The sequence below is a fragment of the Notechis scutatus genome, chromosome 1 (assembly GCF_049901735.1).
Source record: "Notechis scutatus isolate UNSWTSFEM ecotype Mainland chromosome 1, rNotScu1.2, whole genome shotgun sequence".
Lineage (NCBI taxonomy): Eukaryota > Metazoa > Chordata > Lepidosauria > Squamata > Elapidae > Notechis > Notechis scutatus.
This window is the reverse complement of record NC_142009.1, coordinates 186,687,599-186,715,081: the sequence shown is the minus strand read 5'-3', so window position 1 is coordinate 186,715,081 and position 27,483 is coordinate 186,687,599. Positions and strand designations below refer to the sequence as shown.

Sequence of the window (27,483 nt, the reverse complement as noted above, 5' to 3'; positions counted from 1 at the left end):
CACAAACAACTCTCCCAGTGTGAATAAGCAATAGCAATTCTGTCATATTCTGCTTTTATCAAACATTTCAGCTGCAAGCTGCCATGTACATAATCAGAGACAAATATGGTTGATTTGCTGAGGCATATAGGTAATTAACTTTGGAGTAGCCTTTCTTTTGTTAGGAAGTAATTACAGTTAGAGTTTATTTACCGTTGGATTTGTTTGGGCATATGCTGTTTAACTTCCACACATTAATCTAAGCACGTCTTAAAGTTACGTGTTGAGTCCTTGGTGCTCTATGAGCTTAGTTATTTGCTTGCAAATGTTTCATTATCCAACTATGTAACATCATCAGTGCAGATTAAAGTGAGGTTTGCTCCTATTTATATTAACACGGTTGAAATCAGTCCACAATTCAACACTGAGCAACATATATTTGCTATTAAATTCATCTAAAACCATATTTATCAAATTCTGCAGTAATGAATCATCTAAAAGGACCAACACAATTATGCATTCTATAAAAATACTTTTTATTTGTGTCTCCTGAATTTTATAGCTATTATTGTAATTGAGTGAACCAGAAATATGTTGATTATATTGTTTCTGAATTAAGATTTTAACCCTTATCTACTTGTTACCTTTGTCATCTTCTGTTAGAAAATAGATAATAAAAGTCATTTATACCTTTGGCTGCTCTAAAGACATAAATATTTTTTTAAAGATTCACATGTTTATATTTTCAGGAAATAAAAGTGCCCTTTCTTGTGAATTTGTTACCAGCTCATTTAATAATCTGTAGTTTTCTAAAGGAATAAGATATATAAATTTGAATAATTTAAATAAGATATATAAACACCGAACGATGCCTCCAGTAAGCATGTATTCTAGCTTTGTTTGTAGTATTTTACACTTATTTTAATATTTTATTTCAGTCCCATTCTTAACACTGAAATTACCTCTTGTCAGTTATAACAAGCAAGAATGTGGAAGCTCAAGGGCCTTTTCTACATATACAGGTAGACCTCGTTTAGTAACTGCCTTGTTTAGCAACTGTTCACTGTTATGACATTAATGACATTAACTGTGACTTATGCTTGCTTTATGACTTCTGTAAAGCAAAGGAAAGCTGAAGAAAAATAATAAGCGCAGTTGCTGTTTCACTTAGCCAGTTTGCTTAATAACTGAATTGCCATCCCAACTGTGGCCACTAAATGAGGACTACCTGTAACTGATTTTGTCCCAGTAGGTATCACTTTGCATATTTGGACAACAATCTTAGGTACAAGATACATTAGGTAGCAAAATTAATTCTGCTTGCAAGCTCAGTATGGAAATCTCATATAAATCTCAGCATTCCTCACTACTTTTAGTCTTCGATTTCTTGAATAATTTGTCATTGGGAATCAAATGACTTATTCGTATATGATTGATGCCAATACTAAATTTCATTACTGATCCCCTCCATTGCAAAAACTATTAATAATCTACTACTATGTTTTAATGTGCTGTAATCAGCATGGGGATTTGTCTTATAGCTTGCTTAATGTGCAGTAGAATACTTTATCTGAACTTAAAAATTATGCAGCTGTTATTTCTGTATTTGACCATGACAGAATTCTGAAAAGTTTTTGAGTTGAAGTTCTTATTACAGAAATCATATCAATATTTCTTCGCAAGGTTATTCATGCTTAAAGTTTCAGATATTAAATTTGTTATCAGTTTGTTATGACTGATATTTTAAGGTCCCCATCTTCCCAAATACTCAGACTTTTATTTCTAGAAATTATAAGCCCACTGCTTGTGTACATCTTAATAAAGAAATTAGCAGCAGGTTTTTTACTAGTTTTCACTCTGGAAAGAACTGATGAAAATGCTTTTGGATTCAGGTACCAAATAGGCGGACTGATATTCCCACTTTTGAAAGATTGGGTGGAGAAAAATTTTGGTGGAAATCTGGAACATAAAACTACTCCTAAAGTAAGTGAATACATGGGCCGTGTGTGTTTTTTAACTATTAACCTGTAGTTAATTCTTTATATATTGTTCAGTTAAAACATAAAACTGCTTATTTTGTCCATTGCACTTCTGCCACTCTGCCATAAAAAAATTCCCGCCTTATTGCCAGATTGTTATCTTGTCAATGAGGATCTATAGTTGAAAATATAATCTGTTAATTCGAAATTTCTTAAACACATTGTTTGCTTTAAAACTTCTGCTTTTGTACATTGATAGATCGCTGATTTTAATTTGTTGCAGTATTTCAAGAAGTCTGTCTTAGAAAACGATTCATTCTTCTGTCTCTGTGAATAAAAGTGTGGTATAAAAAAATACTAAGAACTGTATCACATATACGCTTCTGTTTGTTTAGCAATAAACTTTGGTTCATTATTTCTCTGCACTTACCTAAGGTCTGCTGCAGAGACTCCTCCAAAGGATGTGATGAGCTGATAAAATGGGGGTGGGGGGGGGGAGTAATTGATTTGCTAAAAGAGAGGTTGCTGGCAAGAGTGTCGGAATTGCTTTTCCAGTAGCATATTTGAAAATGATACTCTTCTGAGGTAACTCATTTTTTTTTTCTGAATAGGTACACTGGAAATTATCTCTCTCTCTTTTATTTTTATTTTGAAGGCATCCTTAAATATCAGTGATGTACCTCCCTCCATTGCAAGTGAAGAATTTCTCCAAGACCTCCAAAATGCTAAAATCTCATATACACAGGAAGCAGAATCTAGACTTTTTAGAGCCCATGGTAAGCAGAATCAGCATGCACAAAATAACATCTTAATTGCTTGCTTTCAACATTTGATGTCTTTGTGAGACTTATTTTTACGTTGTATTTCAGGACATTGCCTACATGAGATTTTTTTGCTCAGGGAAGGAACGTTTAAGAGGGTTCCTGATATAGTGGTATGGCCAGGTAAGCTATTCGGAACACTTTTCTCATTCTTGTATTTCCCTGTTCCATTTCCTACTGAACTTATGCTAACAGTATTTTCAATGTTGGAAAAAATGGAATTGAGAAACAATTTATAGAAACCTCAGAATACGAAGTATGTATTAGAGAAGTAGTTCAGAAATGCAGACTAGGAATCTGCCCAGAATGTTGTTTATGTCACATGTTGGTTGAACTGTTATAAAAACACAATCTCTATTTGCACTTGACACTTGATTTTCATTTCTTCCAAAGTAAAGGGAAGACTCAAAATTTAGAATACACAGAGTACCAAACAATAAAAATATATAAAATAATAAAATGTTATTTCAATATACACAAAGCTCCAATTTTTCTGGAAGTCAGATGCAAGTCTTAAAATTACTTGCTTATGACCATTATTTTTAGACAATCAATTCCTACTAAACAAAAAGTTATAATATTTTCTGAAATGCATAAACATCCTTAATGTTTTGAGAGGATTACAGTAATTCAAGATGCTCCTTTTATTTACCAAGCTTCTGAGCATGGCATTTTCAGTTGTTAAACAAAGCTGTCCAGATGCAGAATTGGACAAATTCCATGTGATCATGAGAATGGCACGTGTTATGCCTTTCCTTAAAGAGCATATCATTTTATGGTTATCTTGATTATTGAGTGACATTGCATTATCAGAAATGAGCAAAATTTGTAGCACCTATATCCAAGATTTGTGATTGTTTACTAACACTGTATAAGAACAGATAATCACCTTATCTAAGTATCATGATTATAAAATTAATCCAAGCTCCAATTGCTAGCGCTTAGTATAATAGATAATTATTTTATTTTATTTGTAAAATTTATTGGCTGCCCATTTTACCACAGAGTAACTCTGTGAGGCTTACAATATTACAAGGAAATCACAAGGAAGTTAGTTTTTCTTAGCATTTTATGTAGAATTTAATTTGCATGATTAAATGAATATTTAATCCTGGCATGACTAAAATAACTAAGCCCCATTGAAGCTAATGAAATACTCTGATTTTAAAACAGAGGTTGTATCCATGAAATCAATCGGGTTTCCAGTGCCTGAAAATTTTGCTGACCATTGGGCAGCATGACGTATGGCCATTGCCATTCGACACACTTGATAATGTGCAAACTTCTAGTATAGAAATTATTAGGGACTACTGTCAATTGGAATGTATTAATTGGAACTATACTAATTGCCTCAGAAAAGAAGCATTCTGTGTTGGTCCAAGTAACTTAGATAACCACTTCAACCTCGGGTGCTATGCCCTCTCTCCCTGAAACTTGGTTTGGGTCCTAGGAGCATGAGCTTTGTAGTTCAAACTTTATGGGAAGCCTTTCCTGGAAGACTAAGCTCTACTAATTTAAGATATTAAGAGTCGAGTATCTTTCAAGACTCTTGGACTTTCTTGTTTGACCCTTTTTTTGGAAATTCTGTTAAATCTACAACTTGCTTTTGAACTTTAACAATCACTTCTGCTATATTGTGATTGGTTAATCCAAGCAACTTGTCCTGAATTTTTTTAAACAACATACACATTTTAAAATGTTTATATTATGGGCTCAAAACTGATTTTTAAAAGAAGGCTAACATCTCATTTTCTTCCATAGTTAATGGTTATTTTGCATTGTAGATTCTTTTCAGTCTAAAAGCTGTTAGAAATATTCAGTCTAAAATTAGACTAAAATTAGTCTAAAATTAGTCTAAAATATTTAGACTAAATATTCAGTCTAAAAGCTGTTAGAAATATTGGTGACTTTATTCTCTTAGTTCAATTAAGCATTTTAATGATTAGAAAATGACTTTAAACTCTTACTCCTCTGTTCATTTTTGTAGAATGCCATGATGATGTAGTTAAAATTGTGGAAATAGCCTGCAAGCATAATATTTGTATTATACCTTATGGCGGTAAGTAATCAAGCTATCAACATTTAAAAAAATGTTTTTAAGGCAGGCCCCAAAGCACAATAATATCTTAAGATATGTCAATTAGAATTATTTAGTTTTAATAGCAAATACCTTTTGCCATATGGTATTTTGTTTATAGAAATCCTTACATGCATCTCTTATTTAAATCCCATACAGATTTGGGCCTGGGGCCTGGCTGTTCTCATTCTCATCCCCACATTATCCTTTGCTCACATCATAATTTCATACACAGTATTCTCTATTCTGTCAGTGGATATCATAAATTATAATCTAAGAAACTAATACTGAGGTAACATATGAAATTTAAATTGATCTGTTTCTCATATCTGTAGGAGGTACAAGCGTTACCAGTGCACTTGAGTGTCCTCCTGATGAAAAAAGAACAATTGTTTCACTAGACACTTCACAAATGGTATGTGTACAAAACAGTTTCAAGTGATTTTCCCAAAATGTCATTCATATAATTATTTCACTTAGTTTAAGGAACCCCTTAATTCATTGAGTATTTTAATCCTTCTGGAATTTATGTCATCACTTGTGGGTAGCTGTGTAAACATTTTAATCTGTTTTTCTCATGTTTCATTCCATTATTTCTCACAAGTTATTTGATAAGAATTAGCTTTTTAAATGCATCAATAACATGAGTTTGTAAAATATTTTCAGTAAGTGATTAGCAGTTTCCAGCAAAAGCCTTCACAATATTGGTCTTCAAAATCAGGACAATTTAAACAATGAGTATCAATCTTGCTAAATTTAAATTTTGAAATTTAAAACTATCAGATATTATAAATATTGATATAGATGTGATGAGAGAAAGTTCCCTCTGGAACCCTCCTTTAGGTTTTTAATGACATCTTCATCACTTAATTTCAGTAGTTTCTGAAATAGCAAAAAGCCTTTATTTAATAACATGTGAAGAAACTGTTAAATATTCTGCTTACAAGATCCACACAAGGGAACCAATTGATTGGATGTTAGGAAGAAAATTGTGATTAAAAGACCACTTTAAAAATATAGCAGTACATTTTTTGTGAGACCAGATCTATAAGTTGAGACATCATTTCTAATTCATAGCACTATGAAATATGGAATTAGGAGACAGCTTTATCACCTTTTTTACATACCATCAAATACATTGGATTTTGTAGAGCTTGTGGTTTGAAATACATTGGATTTTGTAGAGCTTGTGGTAAACCAACTGAAATCTGTTTCATGGCCACATCATCCACATTCTTTAATAATAATAAATGAAAATAAGGCTACAATTTAGATTTGAACTTTGTCAGTGATAATAAAGATTAGAGTAAGCAATTAAATAGTTTTAGACCCAGTTTTATATTCCCAGGATCACTTTGTTGCTGTTTACTTGCATTAGAGATAATACCATTTCAGCATTAGTTCACTTAAAACAAACTTTCAGGGTCCACAACTGATGCAATAGTTAAAGACATAAAATTCAATCAAAAAAATGTGAATGTTTTGTCAGAACTTATTAATGTGCCTCCAAGACTGGTTTAAACCAGTTTTTTAAACTGATATGTGATTTCATGCATTACTGAATATTAGTTTGTCACATTTTTTTGGATGAAACCCAACATCGTGGTAGTGGATTTACATTGACAAGCAGGATTTTCTCACCCCTTCTGAAGCTACAAATATATTCAGATGCAGTCTAGACAGATTAGGAGAAGGTGAAGAAAACTGATTTTACCAATAGAGTTGGAATTCCATTCTTCTTTGTGAGAAATCTACTGGTAGGATTGTTCTCTTTCCCCACAACACCCTTGAGTTGGTAGAAAACAATATTAGCAATGAAATGTCTCTGTCGCTGATGCCTCTTCTTCATCATTGCCTCTGTTTGAAGTCAGTGCTAGCTGTCTGGTTTCCCTCCCAGGTTATGAGTGACTAAGCATAAACAATTTTGCATACCTTGAAGCTGTTTTGGGATAGCTGTATGAATAAGTGGAAAATGTAACTTTAAGGCTGATCCTGCTAATTTCTGAAGACTTTTTCACTCATAGATTGTGGATAATATGAAGATCATGTTGTAAGAGCATGGGAAAAAATCTTCCACCAAGGAATCACTGAGTGGGGATTAAGCACTAGTGCAGGAACTATTTTAGAAACCTACATTCTATAAAAGCAGGTTAGGTCTGACCCCAGTTCAAAGTCTAGTATTTGTAATTTCACTTTCATAGACAGATATCAGAGTATAAAATAAGACAAGGGAAAAACTTAACACCAAAGAGTTTAAAATTGGCATGAGCCTACTATTTTCTTATTTGAAAATCATGTCTCGAACAAGACTGAACGTAAGGAATAAAATAATTTCTGCTACTATAACTTTTTCAATTTTCTGAAAGCCTAGTCTTTGGTATATTGTCGCTTTTGTAATTATTTTGACATCTGCGGTTAATTGAAGTAAGATGAAATTTGATTTCAACCTCATCTCATTAATTTCTTAATTCTTAAAAGAATTTATGGATTCTGATTTCTGACTGATGTTTTTGTCCTCATATGTGCAATTTCAGCAATGCAAATAGACAAGATGCATTCATCTTCTTGTCTCTATTGATTTATAGTCTATACAGCTATGCAAAACTCTGCCTTTGGAGATGGAACATTCCATTCCTGGAATGGTGTTTTTTACACATAATTAATGCCTACTGCTGCACTAATCACTGATTTTAACTATGCTTTGTTCAATAATTAAATGCCAGTATTTTTCACAAGTCCTTTGGGTTTTTTGTTTTTTGTTTGTAATAGAACAGGATTCACTGGATAGATGAGAAAAATTTAACTGCTCATGTTGATGCTGGCATTGTTGGCCAAGACTTGGAAAAAAAGGTATCGTTAACCTACGTCTTTGAGAATGCTGTTATTTTTACAGCACCATATTTACTGCCATATATTGGCTCATAAAGTAAATATATTTGTACGGTTATGCACATTATACCTAGCCTAATGGCAGTTGCTATGTAATTAATTTTTCTGTTTATTTTAATCTTAGCAGGTATGTATGTTAAAAATTGGGCTTTTTTTTGTCACTGATCAGAAATAACATTGTCACCATCTTTGGGGACGTTTCTATCAACTTCCAATTAGGTCCAGAATAAGCTATCATCTTGAAGAAAAATATGTAGTCAGATAATGAAACATGGGTGTTAACTAGAATAGCTTATTAAAAGAACAAAAGGCTCTTATTAAAATAAAATGTTTGACGCCTTTATAGTAGTAATGAATTCTGTTTTAAATAACATATACTTTGGGAATCTACATCCTAATTGTGAATTCATGGTACATTTAGTGGTATCTTTGCCCAGACTCTCTTTAAAAGGTATTAAAAGTGTGAAGGTTTTTTCTTTTAATTGGCATGAATTATGCATTGATAATTATGTGGATCCCTTGATTTAGAATTCTGATACCAAACAGCAGGTCTTTCCTATCTGCCAAAACAGAAAGCAGATGGCATGCCTTGTTGATCTTAATATGTAGATATATTAATACCAAGGTAGACAGTCCCTAATAATCAGGTCCAAGGATGTTTTGGGCTTTAAAGGTGAACACCAATGCCTTAAATTTTATCCCCCATCTTTAGAAAAAGATCCAAGTATTTCAGTATACAAGCAATTCTCGTTTAGCAACCACAATTAGCATTGGCAACTCAGTTGTTCAGCAAAGTGGTTGCTAAGTGAAACCATGACTGTACTTATGATCTTATTTCAGCTTTCCTTTGTTTAGAGAAGGAAAGCTTTCCTTTGATTATACCTCTAGAATTGCCTAGCTGCCCTATGTTGGTCTTTTGGACGGCTTTCAAATACTCTTCTAAGGTAATCCTGTGGTCTAACTAGGTTGCAATCAAGATATGAATAAGATACAGTTCAGGAAAAGCATAAAATTGCATTTCTTAACTGCCATCGCTATCCATAAAGAGATGGAGTTAAGGATCCTTATCAGACTACGCATTTACTCTTCCAAGTGGAGTACAGCCATCAGAACAAGTTGAATGCATTTTGTTTCTTCTCACCGGCAGTACCATCACTTATTCAATATAATGTCATGTTCACCATCACCAAGCTATTATCAAATTTAGACAGAGTTTCTATGTACTCATTGTTTCAGCATTAGAAGCAAGGAGAACTTGATAGTACTTCAGATATACTGCCCCAGAATTTTTTGAACATAATCCATCAGGAAAAAGTAGAATACAGGTACTCCTCAACTTATGACCAGTAATACCATCATTAAGTGAATCTGGCTTTCCCCATTGACTGTCGGAAGCTGTCCAGGATGCTTACAAATAGTGATCACATGACCCCAGGAGAGTGCAACTGTCATTATATATATATATATATATATATATATATATATATATATATATATATATATATATATATATATATATATATATATATATATATATATATATATATATATATATATATATTTGTTTTCTGAGGTTCTCGGGTATTTGTATGTGGATCTTTGGTTATTCGGGTTTTCTCCCGCGTAAGATTCAAAGTATCTAGGCAACGTTTGGCGAGGTCCCACTCGCCATCTTCAGGCTGGTGCTTTCGGCTTAGTGCCAGTGCAAGCAGTGTGTGACCGGAGCTGCCATCTCTCTATATATACAAGTGGTGGGGATGGTGTGCTGGGCTGGTTGGCTGTGCTGCAGCCTCTTGATTGGTTGATGGAGTTGATGTTGGTATAATGGGCTGTGTAATGGCCTTTTGTTGTAGAGATATCCTGGATCTTGTGCTGTCATCTCCTGGGTCGTTAGCCTCTTGTGTTTTAACGGCTTGGGTAATGGGTTGTGTGATGGGCTTGTGAGTTCTTTTGTTGTGGTATCCTGGGTCTTGCGTTGTAATCTCCTGGGTCGTTTGTGTTTTGATCTCTTTTCGATTAGCCTCCTGTGTAGTAACAGCTTGGGTAATGGGTTGTGTGATGACCTTGTGAGATTTATTGCTGTGGTATCCTTGGTCTTGTGCTGTGATATCCTGGGTCATTTGCTGTGTTGTGACTTCTTGAGTTCTTGAGGTGTAATTTCTTGAGTTTTCTGATGTGATGTCCTGAGCGGGTGGCTGTGATGTAGCATTTTGGGTTTTTAATATGGCTTTGAGTTTGGGGTCTGGGTCTGTGTTCGTTTGGCTTCGAGTTCGTGGTCGTGCCACATCTTCATGGTGGGAGTCAGTTCGCTTCATGTATGGTTCAGAGGAGTTTGAAGTGGGTAGTGATGCAGCTGCAGTGCGGCTTCTGGTCTGTGGTCGTGTCTCATCTTCTGTGTGGGTGTGAGTCTGATTTTTACGTGGAAGTGTGGTGGTGGCATCTTGTGTGGCCCTCATGGGTGTGGGTCTGGTGTCATTTATCATGTTGGGTACTCGTCTGTTCATGAGGGCGGGTTTCCAAATGGCTGGTAAGCGGGAGGTGTCATCTCTTTTATTCATGCTGTGTGGGCGTTTTTCTATCTCTATGGCTCTCTGATTATTCTGCTGCTGTGGTGTTCAGTTTTGGCGATAGTTCTGGTATTTTTAAAGTCAATCTCATGTCCTGTGGCTTTGAGGTGTTGGACCAGGGAAGAGGTTGGTTCTTCTTTTTGATTGAGTTCTTATGTTCTTCAACGCGTGCACTTATTCTTCTGTTAGTTTGTCCAATGTATGTGGTGAGGCAGGCAGTGCAGGGGATTTCATATACTCCTTGGTTTTCTAACCTCGATTTTGTCTTTAGGGTTTCTTAGGATGGTGGATATTTTTCTGTTTGTGCAGAATGCTGTTTTAATGTTGTGTTTTTGGAGGATCTTGCTGATTTTGTCTGTAGTGCCTTTTATATATGGGAGGAGGGCTTTGCCGTTCTCTTGTTCTCTGTCTTGGATTTTGGTTGGGGTTTCTTTTTGGATTAGGTGGGTGATCTTCTTTCTTTGAAATCCATTGGCTGTTAGTACGTTGGTGAGAGTGTTTAGTTCGGTTTTTAGGTGTTGTTCATCAGCTAAGCATTTTGTTCTGGAGATGAGTGTCTCAGCTACGGAATTGATCTGTGCTGGGTGGTGGTGTGAGAGTGCGTGTAGATAGCGGTTTGTATGTGTTTTCTTTTGGTAGATGGTGTGTCCTAGGGAGCCATTGGGTTTTTTGTATACCAAGACATCTAGGAAGGAAGTTGATTGTTAGCTTCTGTTTCCATGGTGAATTTTATTTTGGGGTGTAGGCTGTTGAGGTGTGTGAGGAAGTTGTTCAGTTTTTCTTTCCCGTGTGGCCAGATTATGAAGGTGTCATCTACGTATCTGAGCCAGAGTTTGGGTTTGTGATCATATTTTTCTAGAGCTTGTGTTTCAAAGTGTTCCATGTAGAGGTTTGCGATGACAGGTGAGAGGGGTGATCCCATGGGTGCTCCTTCTATTTGTTTGTATTTTTGTCCATTGTAGGTGAAGTATGTATTGGATAGACAGTGGTTGGTCAGATCTAGGATATGCTGGGGGGGTTTGTATTTGTTTTGGATGGCTGTCAAGTCTTCTTTTATTGGCACTTGGGTGAAGAGGGATATGACATCGAAGCTAACTAGTAGGTCGCTGGGTTGTAAGTTTTGTTTCTTTATGATCTCGATGAACTGGAATGAGTTTCTTACATGTGAGTTGATGGATTCTGCATAGGGCTGTAGTTGTTTGGCGAGAAATTTGGCTAGGTTTTGTAGAGGTGAGCCTATGGAGCTGACTATTGGTCTAAGTGGAGTTCCTTCTTTGTGTATCTTGGGAGACCATAAAGCTTAGGGCATCTGGATGATTTCTCTCTGGGTATGATTTTTGCTGGATTTCTTCACTGATGGGGGAGGCTTTTATTTTGGATCTGGTGGTTTTTTCTAGGTAGGTGGTGGGGTCTGTCTTTAGGGGTTTGTATGTGGGGTCTAGGAGTAGGTTGGTTAACTTGGTTTGGTAGTCAGATGTGTTCATAACCACTGTCGCATTGCCCTTGTCTGCTGGTAGGATTATTATGCTGGTGTCTTCTTTCAGGTTACGTAGTGCAGTTTGTTCTTCTTTGGATAAGTTGCTTTTGGGTGGTTTGCTAGTGCAGAGGATGTTGGTGATTTCGAGTCTGATTCTATTAGCCTCATCAGGGTTGGTTTTGGTCAGGCTGGTTTCAACTCCGCATATGATGGTTTCTGTGGGGATGTGTTTGGGAGCAACAGCAAAGTTGAATCCTTTTGAAAGGACCTTGGTTTCGGCTTCGGTGAGGATCTTGTCTGAGATGTTGTGCACTGTTTGTTTTATGTGTGGCTGTGAGGGGGGAGTTGGTTTCTGGCATTGTTGTAGTTTTCTGAGTTTGTTGGTGTGTGTGTCTGTCTTGAGGGTGGTCTGTGTTTCGGCTCTCCAGACAGCGAGTTGTTTGGATTTGTCCCAAAGTAAGGGGTGAATCTTGTTGCTGAGTCTGAGGTGAAGTGTAAGAAGATCTTTGTTGATTTGGTCTAGGAGAAATCTTTTGTGTGAAGTTCATTTCTAATTAGGGCCAATTCTGTTCTTTTTAGGATGCGTTTGGTGGCTGCTGTGTTGGTGTGGAATTTCAATTGGAAGCTTGTGGGAATTAAATTTTGATCTCGGCAGTTGCATAGGAATGCGAGGTCACATAAAATGGAAGCTCTTTGGACTTCAAGTTTTTCATAAGTCCTGGTCAGATGGTGGGTTTCCTCCCGTAGAGGTGCAATATTTGTTTTCTGAGGTTCTCGCGGGTATTTGTATGTGGATCTTTGGTTATTCGGGTTTTCTCCCGCGTAAGATTCAAAGTATCTAGGCAAGCGTTTCGGCGAGGTCCCACTCGCCATCTTCAGGCTGGTGCTTTCGGCTTAGTGCCAGTGCAAGCAGTGTGTGACCGGAGCTGCCATCTCTATATACAAGTGGTGGGGGGATGGTGTGCTGGGCTGGTTGGCTGTGCTGCAGCCTCTTGATTGGTTGATGGAGTTGATGTTGGTATAATGGGCTGTGTAATGGCCTTTTGTTGTAGAGATATCCTGGATCTTGTGCTGTCATCTCCTGGGTCGTTAGCCTCTTGTGTTTTAACGGCTTGGGTAATGGGTTGTGTGATGGGCTTGTGAGTTCTTTTGTTGTGGTATCCTGGGTCTTGCGTTGTAATCTCCTGGGTCGTTTGTGTTTTGATCTCTTTTCGATTAGCCTCCTGTGTAGTAACAGCTTGGGTAATGGGTTGTGTGATGACCTTGTGAGATTTATTGCTGTGGTATCCTTGGTCTTGTGCTGTGATATCCTGGGTCATTTGCTGTGTTGTGACTTCTTGAGTTCTTGAGGTGTAATTTCTTGAGTTTTCTGATGTGATGTCCTGAGCGGGTGGCTGTGATGTAGCATTTTGGGTTTTTAATATGGCTTTGAGTTTGGGGTCTGGGTCTGTGTTCGTTTGGCTTCGAATTCGTGGTCGTGCCACATCTTCATGGTGGGAGTCAGTTCGCTTCATGTATGGTTCAGAGGAGTTTGAAGTGGGTAGTGATGCAGCTGCAGTGCGGCTTCTGGTCTGTGGTCGTGTCTCATCTTCTGTGTGGGTGTGAGTCTGATTTTTACGTGGAAGTGTGGTGGTGGCATCGTGTGGCCCTCATGGGTGTGGGTCTGGTGTCATTTATCATGTTGGGTACTCGTCTGTTCATGAGGGCGGGTTTCCAAATGGCTGGTAAGCGGGAGGTGTCATCTCTTTTATTCATGCTGTGTGGGCGTTTTTCTATCTCTATGGCTTCTCTGATTATTCTGCTGCTGTGGTGTTCAGTTTTGGCGATAGTTCTGGTATTTTTAAAGTCAATCTCATGTCCTGTGGCTTTGAGGTGTTGGACCAGGGAAGAGGTTGGTTCTTCTTTTTTGATTGAAGAACATAAGAACTCAATCAAAAAAGAAGAACCAACCTCTTCCCTGGTCCAACACCTCAAAGCCACAGGACATGAGATTGACTTTAAAAATACCAGAACTATCGCCAAAACTGAACACCACAGCAGCAGAATAATCAGAGAAGCCATAGAGATAGAAAAACGCCCACACAGCATGAATAAAAGAGATGACACCTCCCGCTTACCAGATAATATTGACCTGGAAAACCAAGGCATATACGAAGTCCCCTGTGCATCATGCCCGGCCACATACATTGGACAGACCAATAGAAGAATAAGTACCCGCCTGGATGAACACAAAAATGCAGTCAAAAAGCTGGAACACACTTCCTCACTAGTCCAACACATGGAAGCCACAGGTCATAGCATCAACTTCAATGGCACCAAAACCCTAGCCACTATAGAAAACCCCAGCCACAGAATCATCAGAGAAGCCATAGAGATTGAAAAAAGACCAGAAAGCATGAATAGAAGAGATGATTCCACCAGACTGTCAATCATTTGGAAGCCTGCACTCACAAACAAAAAAAATCTCCACACCACTAGCCAGGCAAACACCTGGGCACAAACAGATCCCCCCTGATACGTCCAGCTCAAACACACCCCAACCAGACACCCAGATGAAACCTAGCTTCCTAACTAATGATAGCCGTCCATTTACCCGGAGCCAAGCTGCACTAAAGGCCTCCAATAAAGTAACACAATGTTGCCAGTCAATCAAGATACAAAAAGAGCCAAAAAACAGACAGAAGATATTAGAAACACCAATCAAGCAGAACACAGCAAACTCCAAGACCAATAAACACAGACCAAGACTCCCAACCAATCAGGATGAAGAAAAAACCATTCTGGCACAGCAATAGGTTGCCCCAAATTTAAATCTGAAACCACTGTAAAAGTCTGACTCACAGATGAACACTATACAGAAGCCTGATGATGGCAGATGAGATTCTGCCGAAACGTTACTACAACTTTAAAAGCACAACTATGGTGACGTGGGAAAATGCCCGAGCAAAGCTGAGTGCCATACATGTAAGTACCTGCGAAAACTTAAGAATATATATATATATATATATATATATATATATATATATATATATATATATATATATATGTATATGTATATGTATATGTATATGTATATGTATATGTATATGTATATATGTGTGTGTGTGTGTGTGTGTGTGTTTTCTTAAGTTTTCGCAGGTACTTACATGTATGGTATTCAGCTTTGTTTGGGTATTTTCCCACGTCATTGTAGTTGTGCTTTTAAAAGGTGATCATATAAGCCCAAGCCAAGTGTCTCAATTTTGATCACATGACTGGAGATGTTGCAATAGTACTAAGTGTGAAAAACAGTCATAAGCCATTTTTCAGTGCTGTTGTAACTTTGAATGGGTGTAAGTCAAGGACTACCTGCATTATCTAAGTGAAGTAACTTTTAAAGCATTTACAAAACTGAACTTTGCAGTGGAAGTTAATACAACAGCTAAAAGTGATTAAAATAATGTTGGTTTTGTTTTTTAGCTTGGTGAAAGTGGTTATTGTACGGGCCACGAACCAGATTCAATGGAATTTAGTACTCTTGGAGGATGGGTAGCCACCCGAGCATCAGGCATGAAGAAAAATATTTATGGAAATATTGAAGATCTGGTAAACATTTTCTATAATTCATTATTTTTTCTATCAATAAATAATCTTAACTTCTGCATTTGTATTTTTCTTTTACTAACAGATATTAGCTAATATGCAGAACAATTTATTAAGATGTAGTTTAGTGGTTGACAAAAATTGGATTTATTTGACACACATGAAAAGAAAACAATGTATATACTCATCTGCGTTTTGTGGTTTGAGAGGAAAAAAATTAAGATGGCACCACATTTTTTTTTACTAGATCATATTCTTGAGAGTAATACAAAGTCCTGTGGTGTCAGTCTCTCCCCTTATTTCTATCTACTATTGCAAAATAGGAATTAGATTCATTTTTCCTGGACATTTAATATACATACATATTTTATAGCATTAAGCAGACTTTATTTTATACAGGTGGTTCATATCAAAATGGTAACACCCAAAGGCGTAATCCAAAAAAGCTGTCAAGGTCCACGCATGTCAACAGGACCTGACATTCATCATTTCATTTTAGGATCTGAAGGTATATTTTTTTAATTTTCAATACTTTAATGCTTTTCATGTATTTTTATAACACAATATGTAACGAATACTTCTGATTTAAGAAAAAGGAATTTTACTAACTGTACAATCATAGATACTTGCAAGATTTTTCAAAATATGGAGTGCAGCAATGGACTGTTACACCACAAGCTCTTCTCTTCTCTTTTTGTACAAGCATTCACATATAATAGGGAACAGGTCCAGTGTCACTATAAGGCAGTGTTGCTTTGGTCATTCTGCCCACAGAATGTCTCTTACTTCCTGAAAATGCCACTGTCTTCATCTGACTCACACAATTCAACACAAAAATAGCATAGCTCTGTTTTGTGAGCCTAACAACTGATCTTTTAGAAAGGAGCTAGGTACATTTCCTTGAGGTAGTATTCTTCTCAATAGTTTAACATTGATACTCGTAGCTACCAAGTTGCAGTTTAAATTGCAGGGCTGTGTTCTATATTTTGAATTCTAAGTGTGGGACATTTACCTTGGTGCATATTGGGGGTTGAAAAAACAATAACGTAAGAGTGAGATACTGACGTGTTGCAAGATACCAGCTTCCACTGCTTTTACCGAACTATCACATGAGCCCAAACAGTAATCTAAAGCAATTTAAGTGGTGGAAGAATGCATTCATGTGCATCATTTGGGGGGGAACTTCTTGAATGGAGGTTAGAAGTAGACTGTTGTGGCCTGTTGGCCACCGGCCTCTCCAGCAGCCAAATCAGAGGAGGAGGAGGCGTGAGAGTCAGGGTCAGCATCAGGGCAACCTGGGAGCTCCGAGGGGGAAGAGGGAATGGAGCTGGTAGAGAAAAAGACTGAGGCTGGGCCACCCGTCAGCCCTCATATGGAGAGTTAACAGCCCCCAGGTCTGGAGGTAGTTGATGAAGAAGAGGAGGAACAGCTGGGTCCAGTGCCTGACGTGTGGCTGTGCAAAAGGCAGAGAAGGGGAGAGCAGTGGAAAGCCATGGTATGTTCCTTGAGACTGAAGAGCCACTGCTTCTAGTGAAGCCCGGCCCTTGTTCTGGGGATAAAAGGCAGGGGGTGGAGATGAATAGGTGTGGCAGACAACTATTCATCTTCCGGCTGGACAGACTTGTTAGCCTGCGGTGAGAGAAACTTTTTGCCGGGCTTGCTAGCATTCCTAATAGATCTTTTCAGTTCACATCAGAGGGTTTGTCATGGTTGGGGAGGTGGGTCAGAACACCTGGTTCCTGGTTTTGCATTACTCTATCCTTGAACTAATGAAAACATTTTATACAAGGCTAGTCCCTTCACCGACTCAGAAAATAGCTGATGAGCAACAGTCTGTGTGGCCCGGATGTAGATTCCCTTGAGTTATTTGAACAAGTCCTTCCAATCACTGGTAGTGATAGAAGATCACTAATAAGCATATTGTTTTAAAAAATTTAGTCTTATAATATGATATAGTGAATAATTACTATAGATACGATTATATTTGGAAGGCTAATCCTCACAGTTTGAGAAATACTGCATTCCCTGTACATTATCATTTGGAATTTTAAGGATGGGAAACATTTAAAGAAATGAACTACACTATTGTGTGGTTTTCATTTTTAATGGCTTTAAATAATATGTGGAATAGGATTTTGGATATTGGTATGAAATCATAAAATTCTCTATATCTTTCAGCTGCAGTAGCAAAATGATTATTTTCCTCTTTTTATAAAGGAATCCTTGGAGTGATAACAGAAGTTACAATAAAAATTCGACCAGTCCCTGAATACCAAAAGTACGGCTCTGTAGTATTTCCAAACTTTGAGAAAGGGGTGGCCTGTTTAAGAGAAGTAGCAAAGCAGGTAAAGTAATCTTGTCTTCAATTTGTATTTAATTGCACTTTTTAAAAAGCTGCAGTATCAAGTACTTTCACTAGGTGGCATCCTTGTGCCCTACTCCACTTGCCTCTCAGGCTGAAGAATATGTTAAAACCTGCAGTTCAGTAACCTAATCGTTTCCAACAGGGGGCTAGATAAAATGTTTAAAATTTTTACATTTTTGAGAACTGATCTCTTGATGCCATGAACAATAAATATAGAATTATTTCCTGTGTCAACATGGTTTGAATATTTAAACATTTTATTTCCTTTTATATAAAAATAAACTCCAATTCTACCTTATCATTTAAAACAATGTTAAAGTGGAAGAGAGAGAGTGGAAATTAAGTCACTGAGTAAATTTTACCAAAATCAGCAGGTCTTTAATTAGTCCTGAGTATTTTAAATCCAATTTATATCAAATGAAACTATATTTCAGTGTGATAAAACCTAGATATAGTCTATTTGTATATAATACAAAAATGTTATTGTTCGCATGTTTGGAGTAATGTTACTTAAAATATAAAATGTCCTCGTATAGGAACAACAGATTATTATAGGGGCATCAGTTATTTTATTGGTTTTTTTCCCCAAATTATTAAACTTTCAGTGTTAAAAAGGATTGTTTTCTTGTATAGCTGAACAACTGATTTTTCTTAAAAGAACAGGTAAGTATATATTTTTAGAAATCTTTTAATATATTTAATTATATTTGACTAGAAGACCCCCAAGGTCCCTTCAAACCCTTCAAAGGTTTATTTAAATAAATCTAAGGAATAAAGACATAAGAAGGAAAAGGATAATCAGGCAAATTTTCAGAAGTAGAAAAGGCTTTCCATTTATTTCCATTACGTTAAAATCAGTATTTTTTTAATAAAAGTCTAGTTAATATAATTTTGAAATAGAGACCTAATAAAAATGTTAAACTGGAAAAACGTCGAATTTCAAGCAGCATTTCTTATTTTAAAATCTAATAGCGATACTTACTTTTTAAAATATTATAATCTATAATAGATAGGTAGTTAGTGATACATTGTAAAGCTGTAATCTCCCAGACATTGTAGATATTTTATTTACTTTGTATTTTATTCATTTTTCCTATCTTTTATCTCTTTTCATTTATATTCCTTTATATTCATTTATATTCCTAACTAGAAAAATAGTGCATGCCTTTTCTCTTTCCCCATTTCTAATTTTCCCATAATACCAGATTTTATGCTGTTTTGTCTCCCAAACAACAGGGATATTTTTTGGAGAAGACAGAATATGGTACATGGAACAGTCCATTGTACAAGCACACTTTTGTTTCCTATTTGTTTATATATTTTTGATACATGTTTTATCCTTTCTCCTCACTACACTTGAACATCTCTGTATTTTTTCAATGCTCAAATCTTCCATTGTCTTTTATTGCTTTTATTCTTTATTTGCTCTGGTCACCTTTTGACTATTTTTAAAGTATCTGCTATGTACCTCTGATTTTACAAGTGTACCTCTTTGGGTGAAATTTAACACCCAAGCACGTTTTCTCTTCCCTGCTTTCAATTGCAATTCCAGGCATCCTACCTAAAACCTGCTCAAGGGAAGTGAAACTCGAAAAATTAGAATATTGTGCAAAAGTTCATTTATTTCAATAATGTAACTTAAAAGATGAAACTAATATATGAGATAGACTCATTACATGCAAAGCAAGATAGTTCAAGCCGTGATTTGTCATAATTGTGATGATTATGGCTTACAGCTCATGAAAACCCCAAATCCACAATCTCAGAAAATAAGAATATTGTGAAAAGGTTCAATATTCTAGGCTCAAAGTGTCCCACTCTAATCAGCTAATTAAGCCATAACACCTGCAAAGGGTTCCTGAGCCTTTAAATGGTCTCTCAGTCTGGTTCAGTGGGAAGCACAATCATGGGAAAGACTGCTTACCCGACAGTTGTGCAGAAAACCATCATTGACACCCTCCATAAGGAGGGAAAGCCTCAAAAGGTAATTGCAAAAGAAGTTGGATGTTCCCAAAGTGCTGTATCAAAGCACACTAATAGAAAGTTATGTGGAAAGGAAAAGTGTGGAAGAGAAAGTGCACAAGCAGCAGGGATGACGGCAGCCTGGAGAGGATTGTCAGGAAAAGGCCATTCAAAAGTGTTGGGGACTTTCACAAGGAGTGGACTGAGGCTGGAGTCAGTGCATCAAGAGCTACCACACACAGACAGATCCTGGACATGGGCTTCAAATGTCGTATTGCTCTTGTCAAGCTGCTCCTGAACAACAAACAACGTCAGAAGCGTCTTACCTGGGCTAAAGAAAAACAGAACTGGTCTGTTGTTCAGTGGTCCAAAATCCTCTTTTCTGATGAGAGCAACTTTTGCATCTCATTTGGAAACCAAGGACCCAAAGTCTGGAGGAAGAATGGAGAGGCACACACTGCAAGATGCTTGAAATCCAGTGTGAAGTTTCCACAGTCTGTGTTGATTTGGGGAGCCATGTCATCTGCTGGTGTTGGTCCACTGTGCTTCATTAAGTCCAGGGTCAACAAGAGATTTTGGAGCACTTCATGCTTCCTTCCGCAGACGAGCTTTATGGGGATACTGACTTCATTTTCCAGCAGGACTTGGCACCTGCCCACACTGCCAAAAGCACCAAAACCTGGTTCAATGACCGTGGGATTACTGTGCTTGATTGGCCAGCAAACTCATCTGACCTGAACCCCATAGAGAATCTATGGGGCATTGCCAAGAGAAAGATGAGAGACATGAGACCGAACAATGCAGAAGAGCTGAAGCATCCTGGTCTTCCACAACACCTCAGCAGTGCCACAGGCTGATAGATTCCATGCCACGCCGCATTGAGGCAGTAATTGCTGCAAAAGGGGTCCAAGCCAAGTATTGAGTACATATGCATGGTTATACTTTTCAGATGTCCGATATTGTCCTATTCACAATCCTTGTTTTATTGATTGCATGTAATATTCTAATTTTCTGAGATTGTGGATTTGGGGTTTTCATGAGCTGTAAGCCATAATCATCACAATTATGACAAACCACAGCTTGAACTATCTTGCTTTGCATGTAATGAGTCTATCTCATATATTAGTTTCACCTTTTAAGTTGCATTACTGAAATAAATGAACTTTTGCACGATATTCTAATTTTTCGAGTTTCACCTGTAATTCTCCAGGGCAGATTTTACAGGGCAGATTGTGAAGGGAGAGCAAATTACACACAAATAATACATTTCATTGTTTGGCAAAGGAAAATTGGTGGTTGAATTCATCCTTCAGACTTAAGCAACAATTTTTCTTTACCATCACATTTCTGAACTAGTTTTTGACCTGTTACTATTAACTGGTATTTATGATATTTTAGAAAGAGGTGGAGCGCTCACCTTACAATCAGGAGGCTGTGAGTTTGATCCTAGGTAGTGGCAGATATTTCTCTCTCTGGGCACAGTGAGTAAATATCAGCTACGAACTCTGCATTGACGACAGGAAGGGCATTCCGCCCATTGATGCAAGGGATTATAGGGTGATTAAAATACATACATACATACACACACACACATATTAAAAAATATTCTTCTCAACCATGTGTAGTTAACTGTGGTTCAATACAGTATTAAAATTATTTTACAGTACTAAATGCCAGATATATTTGAATTATCTGCAATTTATTTAAAACGCCCAATATAACAATATATTATGATTCAAATTTTAAAAACTTGACTCCCTATGTTGAGGAATTATTGAATATCTTTTTACTGAATGATGAAAACCCTTTGCAGGTTCAGTGTTTAACAGTTGGTCAGACAACAGTACTTTTTCCCATGCCAGTTTTGTTTTTTTCAGACGCATTGATATAATTTAATTTGTATTTTTCATCACTGTTCTTTATTCTTTTCCCCTAGAGATGTGCTCCTGCATCCATTCGCCTGATGGACAATACACAGTTTCAGTTTGGTAGGTTTTTAACTAAATTTTTAGGAATTGTTTTGGTAAAAGTACTAAGTACTCTATACCCAGATCTTCCTTAAATTGTAAGTAGTGAATTGGAAGCAGCATCCTGAAATACACGGTCAATTCTTCCTGTACTTATTTTGTGTGCTGAAACTTTTTACTGTCTTATTCATCTGATGATAATAATCATAGCTCATTTTTGCAGTCAATATTCAAAGAATATCCAGGTTATCCCAAAACACAATATGAAGCATGTGTTCTTGTAACTGCAGTAGCTAGTGATATCTACCAACTTGTTTTTTAAGTAACTTTTTTTTGCTTTAAAAAAAAGTGTCAAAAATCGCATAAAATACACTTGAGTTTTTAGATACATCCTAAATAGTTCTTGAGAACTTGGGTAAGCTTCCTTTGATGTTAACCTTGGTAAATTGTAACCCAACATTGCAGTCAGGAAACTAAGACATGACATGTGAGTCATTCTCAGTTACTTACTACTGTAAAGAGATAATAAGAGAATGACATTTGTTCCAGCAATTACTGTTTTCTCATCTGTTAATAACCAATAAGTGGTTTCATGAAATTCAAATATTGCTAAAACATGCCAGGAGTATAATATTGATTTGTTAGTTCAGGTTAAAATTTCTTGAACAGCTAATTGGGGCAAGTAATTGATCATGCAACAAACTTTTTTAAAAAAATTAATGTGCAATCCCAACTTTAGTCACAAATCAACTTATAGGTTTTAGAAAAGAAAATAAGTACTATTCTACTTGGAGCAGATGTCCTATGAGAAACATAATATTGCTGTTAGACAATCCTTTACTTTTAACATCAGTATTCTATTGGTAGGGTTGCAGTTGCAATATTATATTCAATATGGCACTTGCAATATTCTTATCTCTCTTTGTATTTTGATGTATTTGTGAGAACTGGTGAGGCCTATCTTGATTATGAAATTGGAAGAGTAAAAACAGGGTGATAGAAAAATTCTCCCCTTCATTTCTCACCTCTCATGAGTAATGGCAAGGCAACAAACAAAAATTCCCCAAAGAGAAATCCCCAACTGTAGGAGCAGCAATAATGGTAAAAGTCAGTTCATTAAAAGCTTAAAGAAGTAATTGAACTTAGGTAAATATATATCCCTACAGTGAGTAAGCACAGATTGTACTAAAATCTTTTACCTTACTCTCAGTGCTGTTTGTGACCCCCCCCATCCAAAAAGAGCCCTGAGAATGTGGAAGAGAATTAAGTTCCACATTCTTTGTGTGCTTGAGTCTTGATAAGGCTACCATACAATTATACCATGGAATCTAAATCCAGGAAGTAGGCCAGGGTTATGTAGTGTATAATTAACATATCATGAAATGCGAGATCAAGAAGTAGAAGTTTATGCAAAAATGCTTTATTTCACCCTACATCTCAACATTTCCTGGGTTTGAAGTACATATGTATGCATCCAAATAATTAATGTATTGCATAAATTCCCATTATGCATATCTGAATTTTATTCATCTTCTGTTGTCTTACAATTTTTTTTCTCTTTCTTGGCAAGGTCATGCTCTTAAACCACAGGTTGCATCTATTTTTACATCACTATTAGATGGACTGAAAAAATTTTACATCACAAAGGTACCTAATTTTAATCTTGGCAATAAAAAAATACACGTTTTAAATAGTTTTGTATATTTCACATAAAGTAGTTTTAGTATGGATGGGTCTGGCAGTTTGATAGTGAACCGTGTCAAATGGTTTGCCAATGAGCAAAAACGCATGTGTTTTGCAATCTAAAATGTAGTTTATTTTGAACAGAAAAATGTTTTGAATATCTCATTCTGGTTTAAGTTACTCAAATTGTTTTGAGTATTCATTTTAAGTGAGGCAATATGGTTGGAACTTAACTTAGGATGTTATTTTGTTAAAAAAAATTGTCCTGCCTGGAGCAGACCAACAGGAGGGACCTGCTACTTTGACTTACGCTGCTTAGAGGGTTTTCTGGATGAAGTGGACAATAACAGCAGACATTTAAGGAGTGAGTGCATGGCACCCTGAGGGAGCCATTATGGACTAGCTGCCACTGGAGACTGATTGAAGTGTGAGCTATAGAGATAGAAAATATTACAAGGAACCGTTGAACTCAGGACTGAACTGGTGCTTTTCTTGGAGTGGTTTGATTGGGGTCTAAATTATGATATCCACTATGAACCCAAGCTTTAGTTGGTTTTGTTTGTTTTCAATGCAGCATAATTTGGAATGTTTTTAAAATGATTGTTTTCCAGAATCTTTTCTAGTGAGAGATTATTGTGAGTGGTACATAGAGCTCAGAAATATATTGTATGTTTGCATAGTAAAGTTTAGCAAAAAAATTAAAAAGTACGACAGTGATAATACTGTCATATACTATTGATATACAGCTATCTCAGTTCTTTAACATATTATTAAATCCAGACTATATAAAAACAAACTGCTCCATCTTCTCATTTCAAATATCAACAAAGAACACATCTCTTGAATCCATTCTTTAACAAAACCTTTAGTAGGGTCAGAAACTATTCAGTAGAACTCCAGTAGACCATAATTTGTTCCATAACTTTGGCGATTTCTTCGTCTTCTAATATTTCGTCTTTAGGAATTTCTGGATCAGGGGGTCATGTTTGATCGCCACCCGAGTGTGGCGTGACCAGAATCATGACCAGATTCAAAAATTGTGTGAATTTTTTGGTCGGAACCTGATTTGGTCGTGGTCAGAAGCGTTCGTGACCAAAGGTTCTACTGTATATTGAAATCTTACGTATCATTTATCAGTTTTTTTATAAAATAAAAAAATAAAACATTCTTATTGTTTTTAAATTGTCTCTGGAGCCATTTACAGTATAGCATTATCATATTTCATTATTCCATTCCATTATTGGTATCATTCAAATATAGTATTAAATTTGGTTAAGGGCAATATATTGGTTAGCGGCAATATATTGTCTTTCACTGTGAAAAAATAACTCTGTGCATTAAGAACAATTTTATAACCTGTAAAAACACATTATTAGCCTTGTAGATAATCCAATAATAAGCATACCATAGCTCCCTTCCCCCAAGCATTTGGATCTGCATTTAGCATCCTCTTTACCACTGAAACCCAAAATGGGAGAAGGAGGTAAGTTATAACATGAGGCAGTGATTGATCCCTCTTGTTCTGCATTTCCATGCTTATAGAAATGAAACATCAGCATCTGCTGTCCCTCTGTTATTTTCTCCAGCTACCAGGCCTCTTGTTATTTCTGGATTTTACTTGAAGAAATATGATATTTGTTGATATTTCTTGATATTTCTTGGTATTGTATTTCAGTTTAATTGGGCCTGAAAAACTTCAAAAACTGAACTCTCAACTCCATTCTTTTTTTTAAAAAGTCATGTCATGCTTCTTACTTTTGAAATTGATCTTATCAAAAGTAATATGAAAATGAATTTATTGACGATAATAACGGAGATCTTGCTGTGCATGTTACAATAATATAATGCAGGTGCTTTCTTTCCACAGTTCAAAGGATTTGATCCCAATGTATTATGTGTTGCTACGTTGTTATTTGAGGGTGACAGAGAGAAAGTCCTTCAGCACGAAAAGCAAGTTTATGATATTGCTGCAAAATTTGGGTATGATTTTTAAAGTTTTATTACTGCTACTTTTCATTTATTATCCTAAAACCTTTGCAGAGTTAAGTAGAACTGGATGGACCCTTGGGTGTCATGCATTTTTCAATTATAGAAAATGAAAAAGTGAGAACAAACTAACATTGCTGTGAGTCTCTTTTTAGCTGAACTTCTACATATCAATAATTACGTTTTTATAATAAATATTGCAAATATTATTGCTAAGTATTTTGCCTAAGCATGAATTTTGGCAAAGTTGTAACTATTACAACAAAATGTAAATATTTCTCTCATTCAGTTGAAGTCATGTCTATTTATAATAGTTTTCTTTTTCTAATTTTTAAAAGCATCGTCTGATACTAAATGAGTCAATACAGGGAAGGAGAGTAATGTTTAGAGATTAAGGTATAATAATGTCCATTATTGACTTACAGCTGGAATGAACAAGTCTGTTTTAAAAAGGAAATTGTCTGTCTTTAATCAACAGAACTTGATTAATTATCTATATCCCACCTCCTGTCACCTATTGCTCTGTGCTGTTGCAAGGAAACAGAAAACATTTCACTTTTATAAGCTGAGTAATGGAAGGGTAATTTGTGTCCAACTGGTTTGATTGATTATGGGTCTGATAATGAAACTATGGTGAAGATATTTATTCAGATTACAACAACTTTATTTTCCATTTAAGAAAAAAAAATAACAGCATTGCTAACTGCTAAACAGATTTTTTGTTAACTTCAGTTGTTTTACAGGTTTTGCTAACAGCATTCTACTTTTCAATGTTACTCTATAAAACATCCCCAAACATCCCCAGACATTCAGATTCAAAGAAGTATGGTGCCTTTTGAAGTATAGAAATATATACATACATATTAATAATTTCATAATCAATTTGCATATTAAAACATGGGCTGTCCTACCAATTTCTTGCTCCATATCCTATCTGTACATCTCTGGTCAATTGTGCTTTGCTTTTGACCTGAAAGCTACAAAATGAATAAGATAGAGCTTCTATTAGTTGTTCTAGCTACTGATTCTGTACAGAAGCCCCGTATTGGTTTTTCTTGTACACTGTTCTTTGCACACTGTGTTCTTTGTCACAATGCCAGAGAAAAAGGGAGAAAATGCAGCCAGCTATTGAAAGACGTTGTTATACTTCCCACCAGGCAGCTGTTACTCATGTCTGGCTATCACTTTATCAAGCTGTAAACCCAGTTGGCTTTCAGGTTCTTGCTCCTTTGAAGACCCAGTAACAGCAGAAAGACGATAGCTCCATGACATCAACCATCCCCAAGCCTGTTTAAACTGCCTTTCTTGCTGCATATAATCAAACATGTCGCTAGCAACCTACTCCCCTGACTCTTCCATAGAACAGTGCTCATTAGCACCAACAAGTGGAGTCGAAGCAGCGTCCTTTTTAAAAGCAAAACTTTCCTACTCTGAGGAATTTGACTAATGAGCATAAACTTAATGCAGTTAATTGACAGAATGCGGCAACAGGGCATTTGCGAGTACCAAAATATCCACGAGAGGAACCCCTCTAGATAAATATTTTATTTTCCCAAATCTTACCATACCTGAGAATGAGCTTGTCTATATGTTGACATCCAATATCATCAATTGAGGGCTAGAAAAGTCTGCTTTATTGTGTAATATATGCTGCCTTTCCACTCCATGCTTTAAGGTAGCCTATGGGAAAAGGGGAGTTGACATATGTTATCCTCGCAAAGAAACCCTTTTGAGTATTCAGAGAGAGAGAGAGACTGGTTGGCAGAAAGGGACAGGTCCAAAATCTCTGGGGTCTGGTACAGACAAGAATTCAGGTTTCCTGGTCCAACTTCACCACTATACTGTGTTGGTAATCTTTTTAAATGATTTTTCTCTAAATCCTGCATAATATTTTTGCCAAATAGCAAAAGCTTTTGTCCTTTATCTTCTCAGTATTGTGTGGAAGTATCTGAACAGTGCAGAACTTCAGAGGGTTCCCATATCAACATATTGTAACGATGGACTTGGTGTCACCTGAAAATCTTATGTGTATATATGCACATGCATATATCATTTCTTATGTCAATTATTATATCTACAACTAAACTTAATCTATATAAATTCATGCAACCAGGGGTGGGTTGCTACCAGTTCTGCCCGGTTCTATAGA

The 27,483-nt window shown here is 36.3% G+C and overlaps 1 protein-coding gene and 1 long non-coding RNA gene across 3 annotated transcripts in view; one reads left to right on the top strand and one right to left on the bottom strand.

The window, feature by feature from the left end:
- LOC148133133 (uncharacterized) overlaps nt 1–26,291 on the bottom strand; it is a 36,756-nt gene extending 10,465 nt beyond the window's left edge. The window contains exons 1-2 of the long non-coding RNA XR_015746495.1: nt 26,246–26,291; nt 21,116–21,203 (exon numbers count right to left, since the gene is read on the bottom strand). This is a non-coding gene — a long non-coding RNA (uncharacterized LOC148133133). The remainder of the gene's footprint in view (nt 1–21,115; nt 21,204–26,245) is intronic.
- Nucleotides 1–27,483, top strand: part of AGPS (alkylglycerone phosphate synthase) — a 64,242-nt gene that overhangs the window by 18,109 nt on the left and 18,650 nt on the right. For both annotated transcript variants that reach the window (XR_015746494.1, XM_026668129.2), the window contains exons 3-14: nt 1,872–1,962; nt 2,614–2,734; nt 2,828–2,902; nt 4,767–4,838; nt 5,192–5,271; nt 7,626–7,706; nt 15,249–15,374; nt 15,771–15,879; nt 17,589–17,716; nt 21,635–21,686; nt 23,236–23,312; nt 25,216–25,328. Coding sequence is in view for 1 of the 2 variants with exons in the window: in XM_026668129.2 (XP_026523914.1) it covers nt 1,872–1,962; nt 2,614–2,734; nt 2,828–2,902; nt 4,767–4,838; nt 5,192–5,271; nt 7,626–7,706; nt 15,249–15,374; nt 15,771–15,879; nt 17,589–17,716; nt 21,635–21,686; nt 23,236–23,312; nt 25,216–25,328 (1,125 nt within the window). In the remaining variant the exon portion in view is untranslated. The remainder of the gene's footprint in view (nt 1–1,871; nt 1,963–2,613; nt 2,735–2,827; nt 2,903–4,766; nt 4,839–5,191; nt 5,272–7,625; nt 7,707–15,248; nt 15,375–15,770; nt 15,880–17,588; nt 17,717–21,634; nt 21,687–23,235; nt 23,313–25,215; nt 25,329–27,483) is intronic.